General features: G+C 32.8%; 1 protein-coding gene across 1 annotated transcript; it reads right to left on the bottom strand.

The window, feature by feature from the left end:
* Nucleotides 1–398: 398 nt before the first annotated feature.
* On the bottom strand, nucleotides 399–15939 carry LOC143223534 (procathepsin L-like). The gene is made up of 8 exons (XM_076451616.1): nucleotides 15631–15939; nucleotides 13369–13481; nucleotides 11068–11210; nucleotides 8127–8327; nucleotides 6870–7061; nucleotides 5877–6042; nucleotides 3366–3474; nucleotides 399–2827 (listed from the first exon to the last, which is right to left on the bottom strand). The coding sequence occupies exons 2-8, from the start codon at nucleotides 13472–13474 to the stop codon at nucleotides 2728–2730; spliced, it is 1017 nt and encodes a 338-aa protein (XP_076307731.1). The 5' UTR covers nucleotides 13475–13481; nucleotides 15631–15939; the 3' UTR covers nucleotides 399–2727.
* Between the last annotated feature and the right edge of the window lie 9451 nt (nucleotides 15940–25390).

Consider the following 25390-nt stretch of genomic DNA (forward strand, 5'->3'; position numbering starts at 1 on the left):
TTGAAAAATAAAGTTTTGAAATTTTTTTCAAGAAGGTGAAACATGTAATATGTTACATAAATCACTTTTTTTTATGATTGAGTTTAAGAGATGCCCTTTTCTTAAGCACAAGTTCTTTACAGAAGATAAATGAAAAAGTTTTGAAGCAATGAAAAAGGGAATTACTCTTAGGTCTTGGATTTCAGTACTTTTTGTCAATACATTCATACCAAGAAGCTCTTGAAATAAATACTAAAAGATTTTTTTTTTTTTATTAAAGGTTAGTTAAAATTAGGTTTACCTACATCAGATCCAATATTTATAATGACAGACATTTTTTCTTTGTAATACTAGTTGTATTTTTCCAAATATTTCTTCAGTTTGATAGAAAAAAAGACATTAATTGAGCATGCTTCGAATCATTGTAAAAATCAGTATGTTTGTCTTTAATAAGAACAATCGGAAAAGAGGAAGTATTAGTATTCATTTTACATATATGTAAAGTCAAGTGAATAATTGTTAAGATTAGACTGAAGTAAATGCTACAGATAATACATTTTATTTATAAACCTTACCCGAGTAGTTTTAATACAAATGCATAATTTGATTAAAAAATAATACAGTAAAACTATATTAAAAACCAAAAAACTTTCAGATATAGGTGCTATTTTAATTGTTACTCAACACTGAATGTAAACCTTTACAAATAATTTTATGTAACAGAGGGAAGGATTTTTTATGGTGATGCAGATATTTTCCCATTTAACCCTAGAGTAGAAATAATGTCAAAGAAAGAGAAAGTTACATTTTGGAAGTTTATGAACATCTTTAATAGTACTAATAACCAGGCATAAGATTTTTGATCTAGTATTAAAAACAATTGTTAGAGGTTCCATAACATTTTTTTAATGATAATGTTGATAACAAAACTTCCATAGATTGTAGGATGATGTTCAAGTCATAATTATCATTTTCAATTCACAAGTATGTTAATTCTTTAGATTTAGGGAACTTTGGTAACTCAATACCTTCATCATTCATTAATATAATTAATATGTAGTTGTTTTTATCATGAGTAGAATTTTCAAGTTTGTTATAAAATTTAAGATATGCAAAAAGCAAGTTATTAAAAATGCTTCCTTCATTTATTAACACAAAAATAGTTATAAGCATTTCAAGTAATGGGGCAGAAAATCTTCTATACTTTATTTTACTAAAAGTTATAATTCACAAATTGATTTCCTCCAGCAGCAGGCTGAAATCTGTTTCAGCTTAAGATTATTTAAATATATGGTCACTAATATATTTTTGCAGTACTTTTATTTTAAGAGAAAGTACTAGAGTATTTATTAATTTCACTACTTTGACTTTCAACCTATCTTAACTGTATTGTTCTTAGGCCTTTTATTATAATTATTTTCACTGTTTATCTCTGCAATTTTCTTGCAAGCTTTGATGGTCTTTCACTGTAGTATTTAGCACAGTACAACTTAAGTTCTTCATATTTTCAGTATTTTTTAAAGAATAAATTAATCTAAGTTGGGTGAGTTTTTTTTTATGGAATTCTATTACAATTATTTAAATATAGAAATTCCAATAAGAGAAGGTATTTCTGGCTTCAGTCTTCATCTCTATTATTTTGCCTTACCTCACATTTGTGACTGCTACTATTCTTTCTAGTAGTTTTTAAAGTCAATATAAACCACATGTTAGTAGAGCTAAACTTAATAAACTTCTTAATTTAATCTTTTAGGTACATAATTTCTGTTGCCAAGTGCTCCAAAATAAGCAAAGTTTACAAGAAGTTCCTTAAATCTTACGTAAATCAGCTCTTGTTTGTCTTTAACCATTTTACTTTTACATAGTTGGAATCATGCTTCTACTCAAAACTAAAATTTTGTTTGAATCCACCCAAAATATAAGATATTTTTTTCTGTTACTGTGTATGTCAACAAAGCAATACTTTCTAGGGAACACTGAAGGGAAAAAAAATTAAATTATTTTACCATAATTTAATTCTGAATTGAATAAGAATAAACAGAATTATATTAACTTTTTAACACCTCTTCATATAATAGTACAAATTTACTGCATAAGGAGTTAACATTTCTACAAACTTGTCACTAAGATAGTGATTGTAATTTTTAAATTATCACAAAACTAAAACACTGCAGGATATCCTTTAAACTTTCTTTGTAGAACAAGTTTTTAACATATTCAACTTAAAACATTAAGATCCATATGAGTTGTTAATGGTTCAAAAACCAATCCAATGAATTTATAAAAGGATGCATGTATGAAGTATAAACTAATCTTAACTCTTTCTAATCAAAGATCAAGTACTTTGTGTATATATGATGGAAAAGAAACTGTGAAAAAGTTTAGAAGAATGCAACCCTAAATTACATCTAAATGTGTTTCATAAAACAACAACACTTCTTTAAATAATTTACTTCCATGTAAAAATGTACAAAAGCTTTATTGACAGTAGTAGTGTACCTCATCGAAATGTGAAATAAATATTGGAGAATCATTTTTAGCACATTTATGGTTCAGCAACAATGGCAAATATTTTTTTACACAAGTTAGCATTTGAACTTCCTGTGACATGTAAAATACTTTTAACTTGTCATAAGATTTGCAAAGATAAATTGTAAAGCTTTGGAGTTATATATAAATGCTCCTTCATATAACAATTTAAGCACTATAAATGCAGCTTCATTCAGAACGTCATCCAACCTATTATTATTACACCAGAGGATAGCTGGCTTGGCTGGCAATTCCACATTGGTTGCTCTTGTTCCTTCTCATCTTCACATAACCTTCATCACCCCAAGTTGTGTTCCAGCTATAATAACAGTAATTAACTATAGTGAACTGTTTAGATAGAATGGGCTACTTGTTCAGAAATCACATATCCCGTTTAATCTCGCTTTACCTTGATATATTAACGATACTTTAAACTACATTTTCAATTAAGTTGTAAGTCTCATAACTGACATTTTCATATACTCCAATAAAATAAAATACAAATCAGCTGCATGCATTAAAGATAAAGTTAGATTGATTTACTACCCAAAGGCTATCTCCATATAGCCAACTCTAATGTTGAGCTGATAGACTAGAACACTAACCAGAGTTTCTTGTACTACTATCATAATGACCAAAAAAGTGTAATTTTAACATCACTTTCCGAACACACCGACTACTAAATTGAACTATCATGGTGAATAAACAAAGGTTTGGTAAATGAAAATCACATTCGAATATACCCAGTAAAATGCTAGTTGAAACTTTAACAATTGTAAAAAAAATATTGCTATATTTTATTTCCAATATTTCTAGTTGTTTTAACTTAGTATTATTACAACTTATAGCTAACTCACCTGTTTTTAACAAGCCAGTACTGAAGGCCTTGTTCATTTTCACCATAGCCCACCACCAAAACTCCATGATCTAGTTCCTCACTGCTACATTCTGGTTCATCATACACTCCTGATTAAAAGATATACATAAACAGAATAAATAAGGCTTCCTAAAAATTATATTCAAGTTTTCAAGAGCTGCTTAATTGTGTATAGTATTTTGTTCCAATTAAAATACTGCGTGTAAATCTGATATTCACATTTACTGGTTGTTGATTAATTAAACCATAATTTTGGTCCTTTAGTAAGTAGTTGAAGTACAAGTAATGTCAGCACTTGTTTACATTATACATCTTTTGAAAACCATAAGCCTTACTGTTTCACTTTTTGCGAAAAACTGACAAAGATCAAATATCAAGTGTTATTTGAAAATCAGTTCTGCAATCTAAAATTAGGCAGTGTGTTAACACGCCAAATGGTGTCTTAAACCGATGTTTTCTAATTTAAAACAAACTTTGCAACTCTGTCCGGTCTGTAGCAGTCACAGAAAATAATTCAACACAAATGCAAAAAGTTCCAAAAAGGAAAATTAAACTGTCTACTAAACCCTTTCACGACAAGCTTGATTTGATATACACAAGTTTGTCAACATATTTGAATGCATTAAGTATCTGCACTATAACTTTCGATACAGTAAGTGTGTCTTCACAAAATTTGATAGACTTTTAGTAAAGATTATAAGTATTTTTGTATACAAAAAATTAGAATTTTAATGAATTATTTTTACTAAAAATTTGTTTCATTGCTAATCCGAGTTTAAAGTGATTTCATATTACAATTAAAAAAAAACTATTCTTCATCCCAAAAGTTCATATTTGTGTTATCTCTGAAACCTCCCTAATACATTTCAAACGTTTGTTTTCAGTAAGACTTATTTGTTATGCTCTAACTATGTGAAGTCTGTCCTTTGACCAACCTCATAGCCATCATAAAAAAAAAATTATGCTTTTTCCATGCTAGAACGACAATATATTATTACCACAAAATACAAATGTTTAGTCTAAGTAGCTTAAGTCTCATAATGCTAAATATTTACTATTTTTTTATTATATTGACCTTCCAGTTATGCCTAACTAATGTTACATGACTTTCACTGATGCAGTGCACGTGCACCTGAGTTGTAGTATCCAACAGTATAAAACTGACCCGTTCTTTGCTGTGTTTTATCGGACTAGTGTTTTGGAATATACAGTCACATTTCAATTATTATAGGTTATATATGTATACAAGAGTATTACTATTTAGAAATAAATTATTAAATTTATTTTTCTTAAAATACAGAACAATAAATCAAGAAGTAAAGCAAGCTACTATCATTTCTGCTACAACCTCTGAACTCAATGGCTGCTGGACATAGGTTGCTAAACCTTTTAAAAAATTGCACATGGAAAGTATCCAAACAAAAAATTTAGGTTATATATATACACACACACACAGTTGAATAACCAAAAAATCAAATAACTATACTTATACTATAGTGTTCCACTATGATTTATTAAATTTAGTAACTAATATGTATTTAGATTTTTAAAAAAATATGAAACTTTGAGCAGACTAAAAAAAAAACAATCTACATTCTTAAAATATTGTTTCAAAAGAATGTGGTAGCCTTTTCACAGGCTTAAATGACTGAGGAAATTACTAGGGCAACATTCTAAGCTGTTGATTGGTTATTCACATGTCATGTGTTAAAGTAAGTGTACATAAGGAACAAATTACTTTCAAAAATGGAAAGAGGTGAATGAGGTCACTGTGTTTGATTCAGTACCTAAGCCATATGTCAGCAAACTAAAAAGATATGAAGTTCCTGTGTTTGATTCAGTACCTAAGCCATATGTCAGCAAACTAAAAAGATATAAAGTTCCTGTTTTATATTCTAGGTTGTTGATATCAGTGATTTGAGTTCCTAATTTGTACGAAACTAGAGATTTAGTACTTAGACATTACAAACATCTAATTTTAAACAGTACTACATTCATCACATCACATGACTCACCAAAATTCATATTTAGGTGTCCTTTTAACATTAAGAAATTTACTAATATATATTAAAGTTTAAATTAAAATCTACAGTTTGATTCCAAACTTATTGACATAAATCCATAAAATAGTAGATCAATAAACTTTTGAATGTAATTCAACAAACTAGATAACATGGCCTTAGACCCATGACCCATAGCAAAACAGTTAATTAAAGCTGGAAACTCAAGTGTCATATCAGCAATATTTGTAGCCCTGCTCTTATCTACTTACACTTCTTCCTTCTGAAATAGTATAAAGATTATTAACCTGAAATAAAAACTTTGTTATAACCTTTTTTATTTTCACATTTTGTTCAATGTGCAAATAATTATACCTAACACTGAATGTCATGTTCATATTAATTTCATTTGCCTTACAAAATAAATACCATAGATCGATGTTAACCAATTTAATTATATCTGGTATTCTTGCTAATTACAAAATACAAACCTGAGGAATAAAACTGAAATGATTCATGACTAGCATCAATCGCAACAGAAACAGGTCCCACAGTGGCTACAGCTTCTTGAAGCTTCATCTCATCTCCATGTGGCAAATCCACAAAACCAGTAACTGTAGCTCCCACAGTCTTTTTATGAAACCTGCACCTATCATCCTAAAATACGTTGCATTAAAGCATTAACTTGTTGACTGTGTTGAAATGTTTAAATTTAAAAAAAGAAAGAGACAGAGAGAAGAAAAAAAACTACAGGGTACTCTGTAATTGTATGAGAACTAAAGGTAGATTCAAGTGAAAAATATAAGTCCTTTACAACGAAACTAATATCACTAGAATCATGGGATAACTTCAGGAAGGACTAATGTTGACATTTTACATAAAGGGTTCAAGACAGCTTGGTATGAGCAGAGAAATAAAAATACTGAAAACAATAGATTGGAAGAAACTAGAATTGCTATGAATGATAAAGAGAAAAAAAACAACTTTTCACTGTGACTAAACAGCATTCCTTTGAAAAATTCTGTATATTTAAGAATGTACATATATTTTTAAAACAGACTAGTAAGAACAGAAAATCATGCCAATATATCAATTATATAGATTTCAAACAGATATTACTGTAGAAAAAGATACTATGATGTTTAAATTTTTAAATGAAAACAAATTAAAGAGAAAAAAAGGAACAGAATAATAAGATAGCAAGTTATGGATTTAAGATACATATTACTACGATTGCAATAACATTGAAGTTTTGTAATTTAAAAATTCATTTGCAGTAACTTTGTTAATAAATATTTTGACAAATATTAGATTTACACACATGCATGCCTGTAAAAAATTGTTTTAATAATGTTAGTCAAGCCATCATGTTCGTAAATCTAGATGTCCAAAATGTATTGCTGAAGTGTGTACGAGCTGTAATAGTCCCAAGGAATGAATTAACTATCCTTAAACACCTAAAAACATTATTTTTAGAAACTAACCTCAGCCTCATAGGGATAGGACTTCTCTGTGTCAATACCATGATTATCCTTGATATACTGAAATGCTTGATCCATTAGTCCACCATTGCAGCCTTCATTACCATACTTAGTTGAACAGTCAATCAGGTTTTGCTCACTTAGAGACACCAACTGACCAGTCTTATGGTAGTGCTGCCCTTCTAATGCTCCAGTCTTTGCAGACAATAAAAAGCAATTAAAAGTGTTTGATAAGTTTAAAAATATAAAAGCAAGAACAGAAAATAAAGTTTACTTAAGACCAAGACTGAACTTATTAGATGTTTTATGTAGTTCTTACAAAAGCCTGGGAACTCTTGTCAGAAATTCAAAACTTTTCTAACTTGATTATACTTTAACAACTTGTTCCACATCTTTGATCTAGCATACCTACAAGTGTGTTGAGATTATTGCCAATTTGTAAGATTTAAAACAATGCAACAATACATATGCATAGTAATAACATACTAGCACAAATTTTTTCCTTTCAATTAGTCAAATTTTGAATGTATTGTAATCGGCTATAATTTTTTGTCTTTCACTTGAATCCACAATTAGAAGCAGTTTTACATAAATACGTTATTAATATATATGTTTATTACACTGTTAAAAATAGGATACCTTATTCATAAGAGATACATACATTTGGGAATGATTTTTACTAATCCAATAGACCCTGTTTGACCAGTCCAAATTCTTATGTGATATAAAAAGTCATACAATCTCAAAAGCATTGTTGCTGCAAAGCAGGAGCTTTGAAAGGCATAGTCTCTCCAAGTAAACTATCCCTCACAGGAAATTATTCTTACCAACTCAAAAATATTATAAAGTATATAAGGAAAGAGGGTGTTGTGTTTTAGTGAGGAAGAGTTAATTTACTTAAAGAGTTCAAACTGTGTAACTCCCAAACACCAACATTGTAGCCTATTTAAACAAAAAATATAACATGAAACTTGTACTGTTAGGTCATTGAAATGAAGATTAAGGGGAAACATTAAAAAAAAAATAACATAAAAAATTATGTAATGATCAAAGAGAAAATACAATCTAAAAACTTGCATTATACAGGAACCTGAAAACCAGTTTATCTGATGTTTGATATTCCTATGTAATCACAATTGTACAGTATATATATGCAATTTAACTTTAATGGGTATCAAAAATATACTTCAATTTTAAGAAAACTGCAATCTGTTAAAATAAAATCATAAAACGTTATGTTGAAAACAAAGGATAACTTACAGCACTGAATGACCAACAAGACCCACACTGTCCTTGGTCCTTGACAGGAGTCACATAACCATGCTTTCTCCAATCAACCTCTTTGGGTAATACCACATTACTAGGACTAAGATAGGTGGTTGTATTTCTATATAGGACAGCTTGGAGGTCACGATAATTCCGTTTCAAGCCATTCATAATTTTAACAAACTCACTATGAAGCTATGAGATGTATATACAATCAACTAATATTAGTAACTGGCTCAGAGTTAAAATTTTTTTTTAAATTATTCTGTCATAAAAAAATTGGTTTTAACATTTTAAAAAACAAATGAGAACATGGTTGTTAAATAATATTCCAGTTTCTTCAACTCAAGCCATTAATGTATTTAGTGATCTGATTCAAAACAGTTACAAGAATTAAACTTTGAGATATTTTAGCAATTGAAATATAAATCATAAAGTTTTTATTGCATTGATGTAAACTGTCCAAAATAGTGAAGCAAATAAGCTTCTTAGGCCTAAGTGATTAAAATCAGTAGTTCTCGTTTTTTCTTTACATCTCTATTTCATAGTAGCTTTCCTTTTGTTCTCCTATTACCAATATTATAAGTATATTTTAATATTCTACTATGTTTAATCTGATTCAAGGTTATAGAAGTACAAACATTAAAAAAGCTAAAACTAGTAAGTTCTCTGCAACTTCAGCTATGAGGCCTGAAAAAGATGCGAAAAAGAATTATATATATTTCCCTCATATGCACTGCAATACTAGTAAATGACTTTTAATAAAATTACTCAAAACCAAACAATGTTTTAGATGTTAACTGTATTAGAATTAGCACAGAATTTCTAACTTATATATATGCTTCAGACAATGAGGTTTAGGGAGTCAGTAGGTAACACTGACACTTGATATTACATAAAACAAAAGTGTATAATTTTCTTATCATTTCTACACAAAGATTGCATTAAACAACATACATACACACACTTTACATAATTATCAATATTTACAGTCATACTTTCACTAGTACATTAACTTCATTTGCTCTTGCTTTTAGTCACACTTTAAAAGTCCATTAACTTTACTGCTTTTGCATTTAGCATGAAAGATGAGAATCTTTCATTTTCACACACTTTTTTTTTAATCTACTTGTGTAAATATAGTATGATTTGGGAACACTGTTGGTAGTAGTAGTATCATGAAAACTGGAAAAACAATGACTTACTTTCCACACAAGAGTAATTTCACAAATGAAATACTTAATATAGTATTAATATATGCAAGTAAAAACATTAGAGAAAACAGATTTGAAAAGGATTTGTATATTGTACACTGAGTTAAAGGAAACCTTCCTCAACCAATTATTTAATATGAAAATGCATTTACTGATTACTATGTTGTATTTCAAGTTAAGAAAAAAGTAATACATGAAAATAAAACAGTGAAACAGCTTCATTTAATAATATATATATACTACTGGCAAATTAAGTTCAAAAACATGTTAAGGAAATTAACAGAAAAATATTTAGCAATTTCTTACATTAAATGTTTTGAGATACACCTTTCATATGTAACTAAACATATTCTTTTATTGGCATTGCAGAAAAAAAATGAAGTTTAGCAGATGTGTGATAGAATAAAAGGAAAAAATTAAACATGAAAAAAAGGATTTATATAGCAGTAGTGCATGAAATACACATTACACCCATACACTTCTAGACATTCACAACCAGGAGTTAAAAAGTTGGCTTTTAAAATCACAGCTGACAGTTATTCCAAAACATCTTATGATGTACAAAAACAGCTAGCTTTAAGCTAACATGCAACATCTTACAGCTCAATATGTCAAGACAGCATGTTTGAGTGAAATCTTAATAATGGTAGATTCATTTCTGTCCTACTGAAATGGTTAAAAAAACATGTAGTTGAGAAATCACCACTGTTTTACAATTCAGAAAATACATGAAATCTATAAACAGTATAATATATCCATTTTGATTAGTTCATATAGTGATCTTTCATGCTAAGAACATTAGCACAAAACACATCTTGAAAGTTCAATATTATGATGTATCATGATTTCAGGTACAAGTTATTTCAGTCAACAGAATAAAGTTTTTAAAAATTATAAACAACAGATATACTATATTGTAGTTCTTCAATGCAAAAATAAACCTGAAAATATTGAAAGCTCTTAATTTGAAAAAGGTTTACACACACACACACACTCATCTGCACACATGTACATTTTTGTACACTCTCCAAGTCAGTAGCCTCCATCCACTTGACTACAGAACTTTAGAAAGTACAAAAAAAGCTTTTTTTCTTTTTTATTTGATGTTTTCTAATTACCACAGCTATATATACATACAGAGAGACATGTACTTCCATTTCTCACCCAAACAGAGGCCTATTCACCTAATTTTGGGATGCATTCAATATACTGGGCATGTGGAATTCCTAGCATGTACTAAAAAAAATTTTGATTGCTATATATATTAGAGCTATATTTCTGTATTACATATTAATTAACTTTGTACGGCAAGACATTACAAGAGCAGTCCTGCTATTTATTCCTTATTTACATGTTGTAAAAAAAGTTTTACTTCAATTTCTTACTTAAACAAGTCTGTATTGCCAAAAATGGTTTTGTAAAATATATTTGGCATGCTATAAACAGCTATTTATAAAGAAATAAAACTATTCAATTGTAAAACCAGCTAAAATAATTCCAGGATTTAATTAACCTGTTACCTGGTAACAAGAGCATTCAACTACAGAACTGTTATATGTGTTAATTTATTACCTGTACATTACAATGTGTAATAGAGGGTTAAAAGAGATCAAAGTCCACTATTTCAATTATCATCTCAATTTCTATTCATTACATAGTATAACCGTCTAATTCTTTGTACTTCTAAGCTAAAATCATTGTTCTTTTATCATAATACTCACCAAATCTCCATATTTGTTCATTTTCAAACTATATGTATATAACCCTTCGACAAACTTCTGGTTGTGATAAGAAATTTTTCGTTTGTTTTCCATGTAAATCTTCAAACGAAACTGTTCCTCAGTTTCATCATTGTACTGCTTACCTAAAGTTTGATAAAAATTCTTTAACATTAACTACATCAGTTATAAATTCATATAAATTTACTCTTCAATATGGAAAGGAGATTCTGCAGTTTAAGACTACACAGAACTATTTTAAGAATGAATTTAAATCCTAATGATCATTCTCAATGATGAAACAGTTTTGAAATGTATACTTCCTTCTTTGGATTGTGTCAAATTTTCAGTGGTTAAATACAAAGCAATTTGTGTAAAACTAAGGCTAATTAGAAGTATGTCATGTTAAAAACTTTAACCTTTACAAAAATCAACTGTAGCTTTAATCAAATTACCTTTCTCTATCCATTAGTAATTATGTTTCTCACTATACAGAAAATTCTTAATGATAGTTCAACTTCAATATTTCCCATATGATTATTATTCATAGTGACATATGTATTTACATTTTACAGATGTGGTTAATACAAAGTTTACATAAAATAATAGTAGTTTTACTTTGAACTAATTTCTTATTTGCATATTCTACTTCTAGTTAATCTATTATTTGAATATTCTCTCTCAAAGAAAAACTGAATATTGAAAAACAAGAGGAGACTTGAATCAGGTGTTTAAAAACCACTGGTGGATTCAAACATCTGTCTATAGAAAGTCCAAGTGGTGTAATTAAAAAGTTGGAGAATACAAACTTTAACATTACAGGTAATAAGTTTAAGATTTGGAAACCTATGTTAAGTCCAGATTTGTTGATGAATAAAATTTTTCTGCTTAAAAAATGCTAGCTCAAGTTCAACACCATGAACTGAATGAAGTAGTGGTTGGTTGGTTGGTGTTTAATAGCAGAAAGTGATGAAGCTATCTGTGCCAAACAAACAATAAAGAGCAAACCATCAATTTGAACAAATAGGAATTGTTTCACTTCTTGTTTGAAGCAAAATAATTCCCTGCAAAATGTAAAAAAAAAAAATCAAAACAATAATAAAAACATAAAAACAAATATATAGTCAAAAGTAAAGAAGGTAAAAACAGTATGTGCTAAAATATGGAGTTTGTAACTTATGTGTGTAAAACCTAAAGTCAATGGTAAATTCTGAATGTAAACATGTCAAAAATAGTGCAGCTGCTAATGGTTGTAACAGCAGTAAAATGGAGCTATTATGACTTGAGTGTCACAAAAGCTACTATTAATTGTAATTATATTAAACATAAATGACAATTTGAAAAAAACAAATGGTATTAGTTAAATTTCAAACTTTTCAATGTTTGCATACCAATCTTGCTTTAGAACTATATCATTAGGATTCAGTATTTGCTACATTACACATAACATGGCAAAATATAACTTTTAATTTGTGCAAGTCATGCTTTGAAATGAGTTGTTAAAATAACATTTATGCAAGGTTTTATGCAAACAATACATGTGTCAAATAGTTTACTATTTACAATCAAAGCAAGATACTGGTCACAATTCTTAGGAACTTAAACATTTTATTAAATGTTTTTCACAAGTTAATTTATTCATATTTTTTTCTCAAACTGGTAAGTAATACAAAATTAAAATTGAGTTACTATACTGCATAAACCTTTACAAAAGGACAGTATTTTTCTTCTAATTCACCTTTCCAATTCTAGTTTGATAAAATTCAAAATGTTTGTTTAAAGTTAATAACAATTTAATGTGTATACAACAGCACCTAACATTTGAAAATACTCTGAAGGATTTTAAACTTTTTTGTATAATTACACAATTATTCTCCACATAATCCTAAAAAGTAATCAAATAATTCAACCCAAAGTAAATATTTTCAAAATTTGTCAGTACAAAATTGTGACATTATATATGTATATAGGTACATAAAACTAAATATAATGAAAATGTACATTTGTAACATTTTATATACAAATAGGTTTCTAAAACTGATTAAACACCTATTCCATGAAAAAAAAAAAAACATAAGGAAGTATGTATCCAATTTCCTCTTGATTTGAATTGGTCTCTTAGTTACAAAACTGGTGTCTTTTATATACATCCACAGTTGTCTATTAAAAAAATAGTCCTTTGCATTACATTTATTCAAAAAGAAAAACCACAACTAATGCTTTCAATCTGGTAATGCACAGGCACTTAAGTATAGTATACAAAACATGCCAACTTAACAAAACTAGAAACCTATTTCTACTTACCATGATGAATCTTAAAGGATTTCCATTCTTCCATAACAACATCTTTATAGCTGACTGTTCCCACAGTAACAGCAGCTAGCAACATACAGAGCAAAACCTTTAACATGGTTTATCTGAACACAAAGAAGAAAGAAAATTACATTCTTCATCACACATTGTAGTTAACTGTTAACAGCAAGATAAGTGATGTGCATATAAATTAATTGCATTTATTAAAAACTTGATACTATCATAATTCCAACCTGTATCAAACATTCTATCATATACAAGTATAGTTAAAATGGATAGTTAAATATTGTATATCTTGTTCATTTATCTGAAATGCAATATAATACTACCTGGCTAATTTTAAAAACTAATATAAAAATGGAATTTGTTATTTAAAAACATTAAACACATGAACTTTGTTTTGTTTTTAAACTTAAATTGAGGCAATTTCAAGACAGAACACTTCCAAATATGTACCTGTAATTATCAGCATTTCTTTTGAGTAGAACAAGTTGTTTTTACACTCCCATTACATTTTCAATTCCACTATTTTTATTATTTATGTGGAGAAATTGCATAATAAATACTTGCTTCACACCTCTGTATTAAAGAAGGAAAAAACATTTTGGGGAACTTGTATCTAATTCTTTGTGCTTGAGAGCTATTTGAATGATAAATGGAGCTTTGCTGGGAAAACTCTTATATGTTTGCCAAAAAAACTACTACAACACATTCAACTGATGCATAACATTTTCATTTTTACTAATCTTAAGAGATATTTGTAATTCAGTAGTGTTTAACTCATTTTAGAAACAAAAGTTTAATCTTTCTTTTAGGTCTAGTTAATAAATCTGTTTGAACTCCTCTACTTTTAACTCTTGGAAAAACCCATTCTCAGTTTATAGTGAAAAATATGCTTCACAGATATTACTCAAGTTTGTGATCTAAAATTTTGCTCTGTGTATAAGTAAAGAGAACAAAAACCACTTCTAAGACAATGATACTTTAAAATGAGACCCAGTGTCAGTTTTTCAGTACTTATTAGAACATGCCAAAGGAAACACAATTGCTTACAGAAACATACCTGAATAAACCAAAGCCCCAAATCTGTATTTGCTGAATACATGTGGTTATTAGTTACTATAAAGAAATAAGAAGTGCTAATAAAAATATCAAGTGAGTTAAACCTTAAGTTCAACTGCAAAGTTTTTTTACTCATCTCCTCCAGTTGTTGATAAAGCAAAAGCTCAAAGTAATGTGTTGGTTTTAATCAGCTTTTTATTTGTTGTTGTTTCTTTTTTGGTAACACTGAAACTTCAAATCTGCACACTTTTCTGATATCACAGAGTTTTCTAGGTCTCCTGAATTAAACTTTAAAATAAAGTTATTTCTAATAAGTTAGGCTTGATTTTACTGGAAGTGTCTGATGTTTCCCACATTCTTACTTCCTACGTAATACATGTATAATAAATGTATTACACAAGCAATACATTTTTGGTTTGATCAAATCTTTTTCCTATTTTTGGAATTATAAATTCAATTGAGAGTTAATTACCTCCATGTAATTTAAAATCAACCTAGCAACTATTTAGTATACTAGTCTAATAGCAGTACACTGGTTCAATAAAGAAAACTTCTAATTGTCAATAACATTAACAACAGCATGTTTTCCATTAGCCACTTTTTACGCTTAAATATGTATATTTGGAATTTTATTTACCATGCAAATTATCGACTTTAAAATGTTAATTTGAAAAATTTGAATTTCATTCATAAAATAAAGCAAATGTAGTTACCAAATTTTGCTTTTAATATAATCAATAAATTGTTTGTCAAAATTTGGTTTTAATATAATCATGATAGCCTATGGAAATGACTTTCTACATACACAAAACTAAATGTTTAGTCTCTGCATGGAAACTTTCAGTTACATGTGATGTATGCAGTTAATTTAATGGGGTTTAAGGAAAGGTTTAATAAATATCTATATTATATGGACTGGCTTTGAAAGTTTTTATCTTTAGTGGATAGAACAGATTAGGTCTCATACTGTCCTCTAGTTAACATACATTTAAAACTAATAAAAGAAAATCTAAAAGTTTCTGTAACTTTATTAAGTTGCTATCCTGAATATTTTTGGGTATGATCAGTAGTAAATAAAAACTGTCAATCTATAAATCTTCCTGGCGCGTTCGTTGTTGTTTTTTATAAAAAAAATTGTCCGGTTACTAAGATATTTTTTATATAAAAATAATTTCCAATTTGCTTTCTTACCTTACTACTTATACACCACTTTTACAAATCCGGAAACAAATGCATGCATTTCCGCAAGTGTATTGAGCGCTACCTATGGAATGATCAGCTATTTTCAGAATTCATTAGTATACATAATCACATGATGTGCTATGTGCAACTGGTAATTAGCAAATACACGTTCAGGTTTTTATAAAATATTTAGCAAATAACAAATTGTTAACTATTCAATTTTACCAATATGCCAGTTTTATTCAGTTCATTCGTATTCTAAAACGCAATGCTATTCTAAGAACTTCTAAGTGAAAGATCTTAGGAAGAACGTATAGCGACCACACCATATCTGTTAGATTTATTCCCATTTCGTCTACTCCTATTTGCCCCCCGCTAGCACAGCGATATGTCTACAGATTTATGAAGCTAAAATCAGTGGTTCGATTCCCCTCGGTGGGCTTAGCAGATAGTCTAATGTGGCTGTGCTATAAGAAAAACACAAACAAACACACTATTCCAGTTTAATCTGTTGCCAACGTAAGTAAACGAACTTGAATGTTAATACCTGCTCTATTATATTCCTTAGTCAGTAATTTAATCGAAATGTATTATGTTTCGTGAATCAACTATTTGTATTGACACATTTGTGTATCAAATTAATTGTTTTCACACCTAAATAAGTGTTTTGTGGCACTATTTAATTGCAATGTTCAAAACTCGAAAAAAAATAGCATACAAGGTAAGGAACAAGGGGCTTAGTAAAAGCTTTTGTAGATACTAACGATTTTAAGCTCTGCAGCTTGAGTTTATGCAACAATAATTTCTGAACCTATGTAGAAATAGTGGTTGATCAGCGGTCTTTTCATTTAATTGATGGTAAACAATACTCGAATTTATCGAAAGTCGACTCTCGCCAATTCAACTCAATATTATTCATTTCAATCCTTACCTAAACCGTTATTTGTTAAAAGTCTGCATGTGTGTCTTTCCGTTTGTAACTGGCGAAACTGTAGTCCTATTTTCAGTAAAGCTATCTTATACCTTGAGAGACTCTGGGGATGATGTAGAAGGGTCGAGGTTCAGATTTGAACACTCCCCCTGTATCATCCTCTGAGGTCTTCTGTGTCTTCTCCGTGTATTGAACGGGTATGTCAGCTTGTAAATTAATACCGATCAAGCTCAATAAACATACGTCTAGCTTTACTTTTCAGTTACAGAAACGGCAGCTTCAAGAACGATAGTTCAAGAATAAAAATAGATTTATTTCTGCAATCGTCTGTTCCAGGTTTCATTTAAAAAATAAACATAAACATTCAAGTTTGCATTCGAGCGCTTATATGCACTAAACACAGGTATGAGCAGAATTTTTTAACCCTGAGCTGTACTTTTGAATCACCTTGACTCAAATATATGAGTTATTCCAGTTTCACCCCTGAGCAAAGAAGATCTACTTTACGAATACTACGGTTATTGAATTTTTGTACTTCTAGTGTCAGTTTATAGATCAAACTGGAATAACTCATATATAGACGGTTGGTTGGTTTGGTGTTTTGTGGCACAAAGCAACCAGGCTATCTGCGCCTAACATCCGGTAAAAAGTTAAAATTAAAGTACAATTATTAAAATTCATAAAAGGTAAAACGAGGCAAAGTTTAATTTTTGAATTAAAAACATAAATATAATTAAATCCAATTTTTACATCTAGTCTACAGCGGTAAGAGAAAAACAACAATAATACAAGAATGTAAAGGACTTTCTGTAGCATAATTGTAATTATTATAACTCGCCAGGAAGACCAACAGGTAAGTTCAAGAAACACCGTTAGTCACCTGAAGTTGGCCTTTCCAATCCTGGTTTCGAGTTAGTTCACGTTATGGCCAACTATAAAAAGTAAAGTAAAACAAGTTTTAAAAGACTTGTAACACAATTTTAATTATTATAACTCATCAGGATGACTAACGGGTAGTTCAAACAGCAGCGTCACTCACCTGAAGTTGGCCTTTCCAGTTCTAGTTTCCAGTTATTTAACATAACAGACATTTTCCAATTTCAAATCAAACTAGATGTACTTTGCTTCTTAAAATGAAATCACATTGAAAAAGGTCTGATGTGTAAATTAAAAACTTAAGTAGCATAAAAAATTAAAGGTCTTTAAAAAACTAAAAGCATTTATAAGGTGGACACTGTTACCATCGCTGATAACACTGTCAAACGTTACAGATAAACCTTGGGACAGAACATCTTTAAAATGGTGCTGTCGTTGAGTGTCATAACGACGGCAAGACAGTAAAATGTGGCTTATTGTGACCTGAGTGTTACACAGACAACATATTGTTAAATCAGTCCCAGATAAAAGAAAACGATGAGTTAAAAAACTGCGACCAATGCGTAGTCTAGTTAGAACAACTTTCTCTTTCCGATTCTTACGGAAGCAAGACAGCTAAACTCAAATTGAGAGTTTTATTTGAAAAAGCTTGTTTTCACGTTTTTTACTCCACATCGACTGCCGGCTGGCACGGAGCCGAGCCTTGAATACAGGACCATAGTCCAGGTATGGAGCAGGCACAGCAGTGATAGTGCCAGAGCAGACAGATTTAGTTGCAATGTCGCCGAGCTCCTTTCCGCGAATACCAATGTGGCCCAGTATCCAGAAAAACTGGTTAGAAGTAGATGTTAAAGAAAAATGGGCCATTCGGTTTTGAATATCGGCGAGAACAGGGTGTAAACTAACGTAAAGCGATTCCAGGGTAAGTAGAGAACTAAGCAAGTCAGTATAAATAGTAGAATTTGAGTACTGCTTAGTTTCTATGTGATCCAAGGCAAGATACATAGTGTACAGTTCAGCAGTGAACAAAGAAGCTATAGAGGGGATTCTAAGTGCAACCGCCGAATTACACCAAACCGTGGCAGAGCCCACACAGTTACCAGATTTCGAGCCATCTCTATAAATAGGAATGGAAGGATAGTTCGAAAGATGTTCAGCAAATAACAGACAGTATTTCCAATCGGGAGTGTCTGCTTTTTTCAGGTGACTTAAAGATATGTCATATTTGGGGACTGTAGGAAGCCATGGTGGGATGGGCTGACCAGTGGATACAGCAATGTTATCCAAGGACAGACCCAATTCATTGAACTGCTCCTGGATATGAAGGCCAAAAGGAGCAATGGCAGATCATCTGTTTTGACAAAGCATGGCCCATCGATGAAGGAAAACACAACCCCAGGTGAGAAGCTTTGGTAAGAAACGAAGTTTTGAAGCATATAGTAAAGACTGTTGCAAACGGCAGAGGCGCAAAGAAAGTCCATAAGACTCTGTGTATAAGCTCTGAACTGGGGAAGTGCAGAAAGCCCGGTAAAGACCCAAAGTTCCTGATGATAAACAGGGTCCAGCATCTTTAAGGGCGAGATTCTGGCAAAGCCATAGACCAGTGATTCAGAGTCGAGTTTCAATCAAATAATAGCACGATACATCTTTAGTAAAGAACATCGATTCACTCCCCAAGTGGTGGAAGAGAGGACATGGAAGATGTTCAGTGCTCTTGTACATTTGACCCGTAGCTGCATGATGTGTGGTATAAAGGTCAGCTTACGGTCAAAGATAAGCCCCAAGAACTTTGTCTCAGGGACCACAGGCAGCACAACTTCACCAATACGGAGTTCATGATCAGGGTGAATACCCCGTTGGTGACAAAACTGCATGCAAATGGTTTTAAAGTGAGAGAAGTTAGAGCCGTTTGATGGAGTTCACTTCAGTAAGCGATTGAGGGCAGTTTGTAACTGCCGCTCAATATACCTCATGTTCGATGACTGATATGAGATGTGAAAGTCGTCGACATAGAGCCCGTTTGCAACAGTAAGAGATAGCTGTTCAGTGATGGCATTGATCTTTATACTGAAAAGTGTGACACTCAAGACACAGCCCTGAGGGACTCCAAGCTCCTGTAGAAAAGAACGAGAAAGTATCAAACTCACACGAGCTTGGACTCGCCTGTTCATTAAAAGTTTTTCATAAAATGGGCAAAGCAAATGGCCACGTAACCCATAGAAATGGAGGTCTCGCAAAATGCCATACCTCCATGTTGTATCATAAGCCTTCTCAGTGTTAAATAATATTGATACAAGATGTTGTCGTTTAAGAAAATCTTTTCTGATTGACGTTTCAAGTCGAATCAAGTGGTCCATAGTAGAGTGCTGTCGTTGGAACCCACATTGAGTGAGCGAGAGGATGTTGTTTAATTCAAGGAACCAAACAAGACGAGCATTAACCATCCTCTCTGAGGTCTTACAGAAACAGCTCGTCAAAGCAATTGGACGGTAGTTTGAAGGAATCTTGGGATCCTTCCCAGACTTAGAGAAGGATAGGACAGTAGTCTGACGCCAGGCATCAGGAAGAACATTCTCCTGCCAGATCCAGTTAAAAAGAATCAGAAGAATGTGAAGAGAAGCAGGAAATAGATGGCAAAGCATTTCATAGTGTACATCATCAAGTCCAACACATGTACTGCCAGACCGATGAAGGGCCAGTTTGAGTTCCAACAGTTTAAAAGGATGATTATAGTCATGGAGACAATCAGCTCGAAAGGAAAGAGGTGACTACTCTGCCCGAGTCTTGATGGCAAAGAAGGTGGAGGAAGAATCAGAAGTGCTAAGTACCTGCCAAAAGCTTTCACCTAGAGTATAGGCAATACTCCGGGTATCAGCTACTTCCTGGCCATCAGAGAGCAAGATCGAGAGGGGGAGAGAATTATATTGTCCACTGATCTTTCGAATCTTGTTCCATATGACTTTGGAACTGATGGTAGAAAATATGCTGGTTGTGAACTTGATCCAAGAGTCCTTCTGGCTTTGACATCTTACCAACTGAGCATGTGCACAGGCCTGCTGGAAAGCGATGCAGTGCGAGAGTGTGGGATACCTACGAAAAGTATTTCACGCCAATTTCTGAACCTTCCTTGCCATGTAACAGGTAGGATTCCACCAAGGACCAGAATATCGTGGTAAACGTGTCGTCAAGGTTTTGGGAATACATTGAGCAGCTGCTTGTATAATACAGTCAGTTACTGCTTTTACACGGTCCTCTATGGATGGCTTACAGACGATGGCAGGATTAAGTTTTGCAAGAGCAGTGAAAGAGGACCAGTTTGCTTGATCCATCGTCCACCGGGACCCGCGGGTCGGGTGGCATCGACCACGGCCAGTCCCTTTCAAAATTATAGAAAAATAATCACTGTCTCGTGGGTTATTGTTAACCCTTCATGAAAAGTGGGAGAATAGTAATGGGTGCGACATGAGAGATAAATAGCAGTAAAGAACAGACTAGATGTATGAAAATAAGTATAAAAACCACTATTGAAAATAAAAAGGTCGTGATCAGAGAGCATACACTCTATAAAGCAACCCCTCCCATCAATATCAGCGCTTCCCCAGAAGGGATGATGACCATTAAAGTCTCCCAGGATTAAAATGAGGGATGGCAACTGTTCAATGAAAGCATCAAGGTATGATTGATCATAGGTTTCTCTATGCAACAAGTAGAGAGAATAAACAGTGATGGTATGACCCAAGAAAACATGGATGGCTGCGACCTCCAAAGGTGTATCGAGTGGCAAAGATAGGGTGGGCACATGCTGATCAACCAACAGTGCTACCCCATCATGCACTCGTCCATTACAAGCCTGTCATTTCTGTACAAAGAAAACTGCCGAAAGATGGCTGTTTCGGTAGGTTTCAGAAATGTTTCCTGTAAGGAAAGACATACAAGATGACAGGAAGCAATCAGTGCTTTAATGTCATCTAGATTAGAAAGTAAACCTCGAAAGTTCCATTGTATCAAGATGGCCATTTTTATTTATATGTAGGCGAATTGGGTGGAGAGCCCTTCTGTTTACGACTACATCCTTTTCTTTATTGTCTTTATTCAAGGGAGGTCTATCGACCTCCTGGATCCTGTCCTGGGTCGACTGGGCATGTCTTTGTTGTTAGAAGAGGACTCCAGCGACTTAAGACGTAAACGAATGATCGTTTTGCACTTTGGGGTGCAAATGTATTCAAGGAAATGCTCGTACCAGGAACCTAAGAAAGTGGATCTTGGAGTTTGCAGAAATGTATGTTAGGGACAGAGATTGGTGTTGAAGTTCATTCATCAATTTTTTTAACCAGGGAGGTCAAAAGACTATTCATTTGGTTTGAGAACGATTCTTTTGGAGTGCAGCAGCATACGTCTGAGATGAAGTGGTGGACAGCACTTTTTCAGCCTCGGGGTGAGCATCGTTTTGAATCCTTTTCAAACGCTGCACCTCTTTTTCTTCCAACCATTTAGGGCAAGAACGAAAGTAGAATGGGTAACATCCATTGCAATTGACGCAATGAGGGTCCGTTTCACACTTAAAGGCATCGTGGTCCTTGTCACCACAGGGAGCACACGTCAAGGAACCACGACATGATGTCTCCGAGTGACGGAACCTCTGACACTGGAAACATCTGAGAGGGTTTGGAATGTATGACCATACCTTGCAATTAAGATAACCTGCCTTGATGGTGGCAGATGGACGTGGTGATGTAAATGTCAGAATGAGAACATTGATCGGTATCATAATTCCATCTTTGCGAGTGGAGATATGCCTCACTGCAAAAACTCTTTGAGTGGAGAAACCAGCGAGAATCTCTGACTCGGGGATGTTCTTCAACTTCCTCTCAACAGTACTTCCTCGTGATTAGTTCAAAGTAGCATGAGGCATAACCTCAATTAGGGTATATCCCTAATCGCCTTTGAATGCAAGAAGAGTTCACTGTGTTGAAATGTGGATGTTTCCATCAATATGTCACCAGATCGAAGCTTCTTTACTGACTTTCGAGAGTCAGCAAGTCCCTTCAGTCCCTTCTGAATGAAAAAGGAAGACATGTGCCCTAATCTTTTGTCTGAACGAGAATGTAGTATAAGAAAATGAGGTACAGGTGTTACAGATGTTGAAGATTGCTGCTCAGAATCTTCAAGACGTGGTCGTTTACCTATGGACTGTTTTTTCACTATTTTATTTAAGCTTTTATTTGTAGGATCCATAATAAAAAAAAGGAATATTTCGATGCCCACTGACCCCACCCACCATGGACCCTACAAGAGGACGCAATACAATGTCAAACCATGACACTGCAGCAATGCCAGGGTTTTGTGAGTACTATACCCAAATACCAACATCAGATACAATGTCCACAACACCTGCTGAGAACATCCAACACTGGTATTTGGTTGACTCCAGCTCAAGTGGACCAGCCGACTGAAACTAGGGAGGCCATCCCAAAGCTGTCCATCTACAGGAAGTCAAGGCTAAAGTGGTATGTTAGGGTTTGACCCCTCAACCACCAGGATCCTCTCCTTCCCTTCACGGGTCACCATGCACGGCAAACACGTGGGTGGATGTTTAGATCCCAGAGGAGGTAAACTGAAAGAACAGAACCTTCTTTGGGAGGTCTCTCCACCACGTCTAGAAATCCATACCAAGGGGCTTATATATAGTAATGTAGAATTTGACGTTTTAATTTCACTGCATACTTTATAACTTCATTGTGATGATTAAAAGATCAGTTATAAAATCATTACACAAGAACTAGATTTTATCGTGACAGTATTTATCAGGTAACATACTTCGTTCATATGAAATACTTTAGTCATTTTAGTGATTTTGTGGCAGTAGGCTTAATTATTAGTTAATGCCAACGAAACGTCCTCCATTTTTATCAACTGGCTCAATTAAGTCCAAACACTAGTTTATTTACCGCCAAAGTCTTATTTTTGGTGACCCAGAATTGCCTCTTCTTCACTCTTTCATTCTGTTTTGTTGTCAGATGTAAAATAACATTTATGAAACATCATTAGCACTTGCTTAATCTCTAAGCTAACTATACTGTGTAAACTTCATTGTAAGGCTGTATAATTTTATCATGACTAGATCACGTAACATGATTTATTGTCTTACGGAAGAGGAATATAAAATATACTTTAATGTGAAAAAAGGGGTTTATTTTTTTTTACTGTTGTACAGTAAGTACACATTCATAAAGGTCGCTGATAGAGCAGTTTTTCACTCTGATAGACGGTATCACTTTGTAACATGAAAATGTGTTACTCATTCAACCAGTGACGTACGTATAGTCAAAGGTAGACCCGAAAGGCCAGTCAAACTTCACTATCAAAGGGAGTGACAAACATTTTTTTTCTTTTTAACTGAATAGCAATTACACTGTTATGTTGAATTAATTATATCAGTCAACCTGAATCATAACTGTAATCAGAGGAAAACAAATGTAGAGGGCCTTGTTTGTTTGTTTTTGAATTTCGCACAAAGCTACTCGAGAGCTATCTGTGCTAGCCGTCCCTAATTTAGCAGTGTAAGACTAGAGGGAAGGCAGCTAGTCATCACCACCCACCGCCAACTCTTTGGCTACTCTTTTACCAACGAATAGTGGGATTGACCGTCACATTGTAACACCCCCACGGCTGAAAGGGCGAGCATGTTTGGCGCAAGTGGGATGCGAACCCGCGACCCTCAGATTACGAGTCGCACGCCTTAACACGCTTGGCCATGCCGGGCCCTGAGGGCCTTGTTATTTTTCTGCTGTGGCAGTGGTATACAAATAACCTTACTGGTACCAAATTTGAACACAGTATGTTTTTGTGTTTTGTTTTTCGTTAATTTCACCCAAAGCTACACGATGGCTATCTGCGCTAGCCGTTCCTAATTTAACAGTGTAAAACTAGAGAGAAGGCAGCTAGTCATCACCACCCACCACCAATTCTTGGGCTACTCTTTTACCAACGAATAGTGGGATTGATCGTAACGTTCTAACGCCCCCACGGCTGAAAGGGCGAGCATATTTGGCGCGACCGGGATGCGAACCCGCGATCCTTGGATAACGAGTTGAACGCCTTAACCCACCTGGCCATGCCAGCATGTTTGGTGCGAGCGGGATTCGAACCCGCGATCCTCGGATTACGAGTCGAACGCCTTAACCCACCTGGCCATGCCTGATCATACGGTACAGGTAACAGTTATAAACTTCTTGAGTAAATGTTTTCCAAACACTTTTATGCGACGTACTAGGATACAACATGTTATACACGATGTATGTATATGCACTGCAATGTTAAAGTTTTTGTCTGTGTGTGTGTATATTACCTAGTAACTGGAAGTAAATTCTAGTTTCATCCAAATATCGGTTACTTTTGAATGTTGACTTAAACCCGTCACTTAAATATCTGACAAATAAATTGTGTGGCATTAATTAATGAGAGATAGAACCGAAACTCTGAACTATAGACCTTGTACTTTATGCGTATTTCAGACAGTAGCAGTTAAATATAATATATATATATATACATACTATCTTAGAAATGGGCGGCATATAGCCAAAATAGTCTGTTGTGAAATTTTTATGCTATTTTAAATCTTTACAGTAGAGTATAGGAGTAGCTATGTGAAAATATTTATTTGTTGTTCTTGTTTGCTGTTAAGCACAAGACTGCACAAAGGGATATCTGTACTTTGTCCACCACAGGATATCCGGTTTCTAGCAGTGTGAGTCCACAGTATGAGTATGTTTTCTCGTTTTGGTTTTTGGAAACCAGTGATTGAATGACATTCTTATGATCAAATGAGAAAGTTTGAGAATTATTATTATTTTATATACTCATCTGAAAGCTAGTTTTCACCAAATATATATAGTATTAACCATATTTTACTTACTTCTGCGTAAACAACATGTAGCTAAAGTGAGGCTGAAAGGGTACAAC

Source organism: Tachypleus tridentatus, chromosome 8 (genome assembly GCF_004210375.1).
Source record: "Tachypleus tridentatus isolate NWPU-2018 chromosome 8, ASM421037v1, whole genome shotgun sequence".
Lineage (NCBI taxonomy): Eukaryota > Metazoa > Arthropoda > Merostomata > Xiphosura > Limulidae > Tachypleus > Tachypleus tridentatus.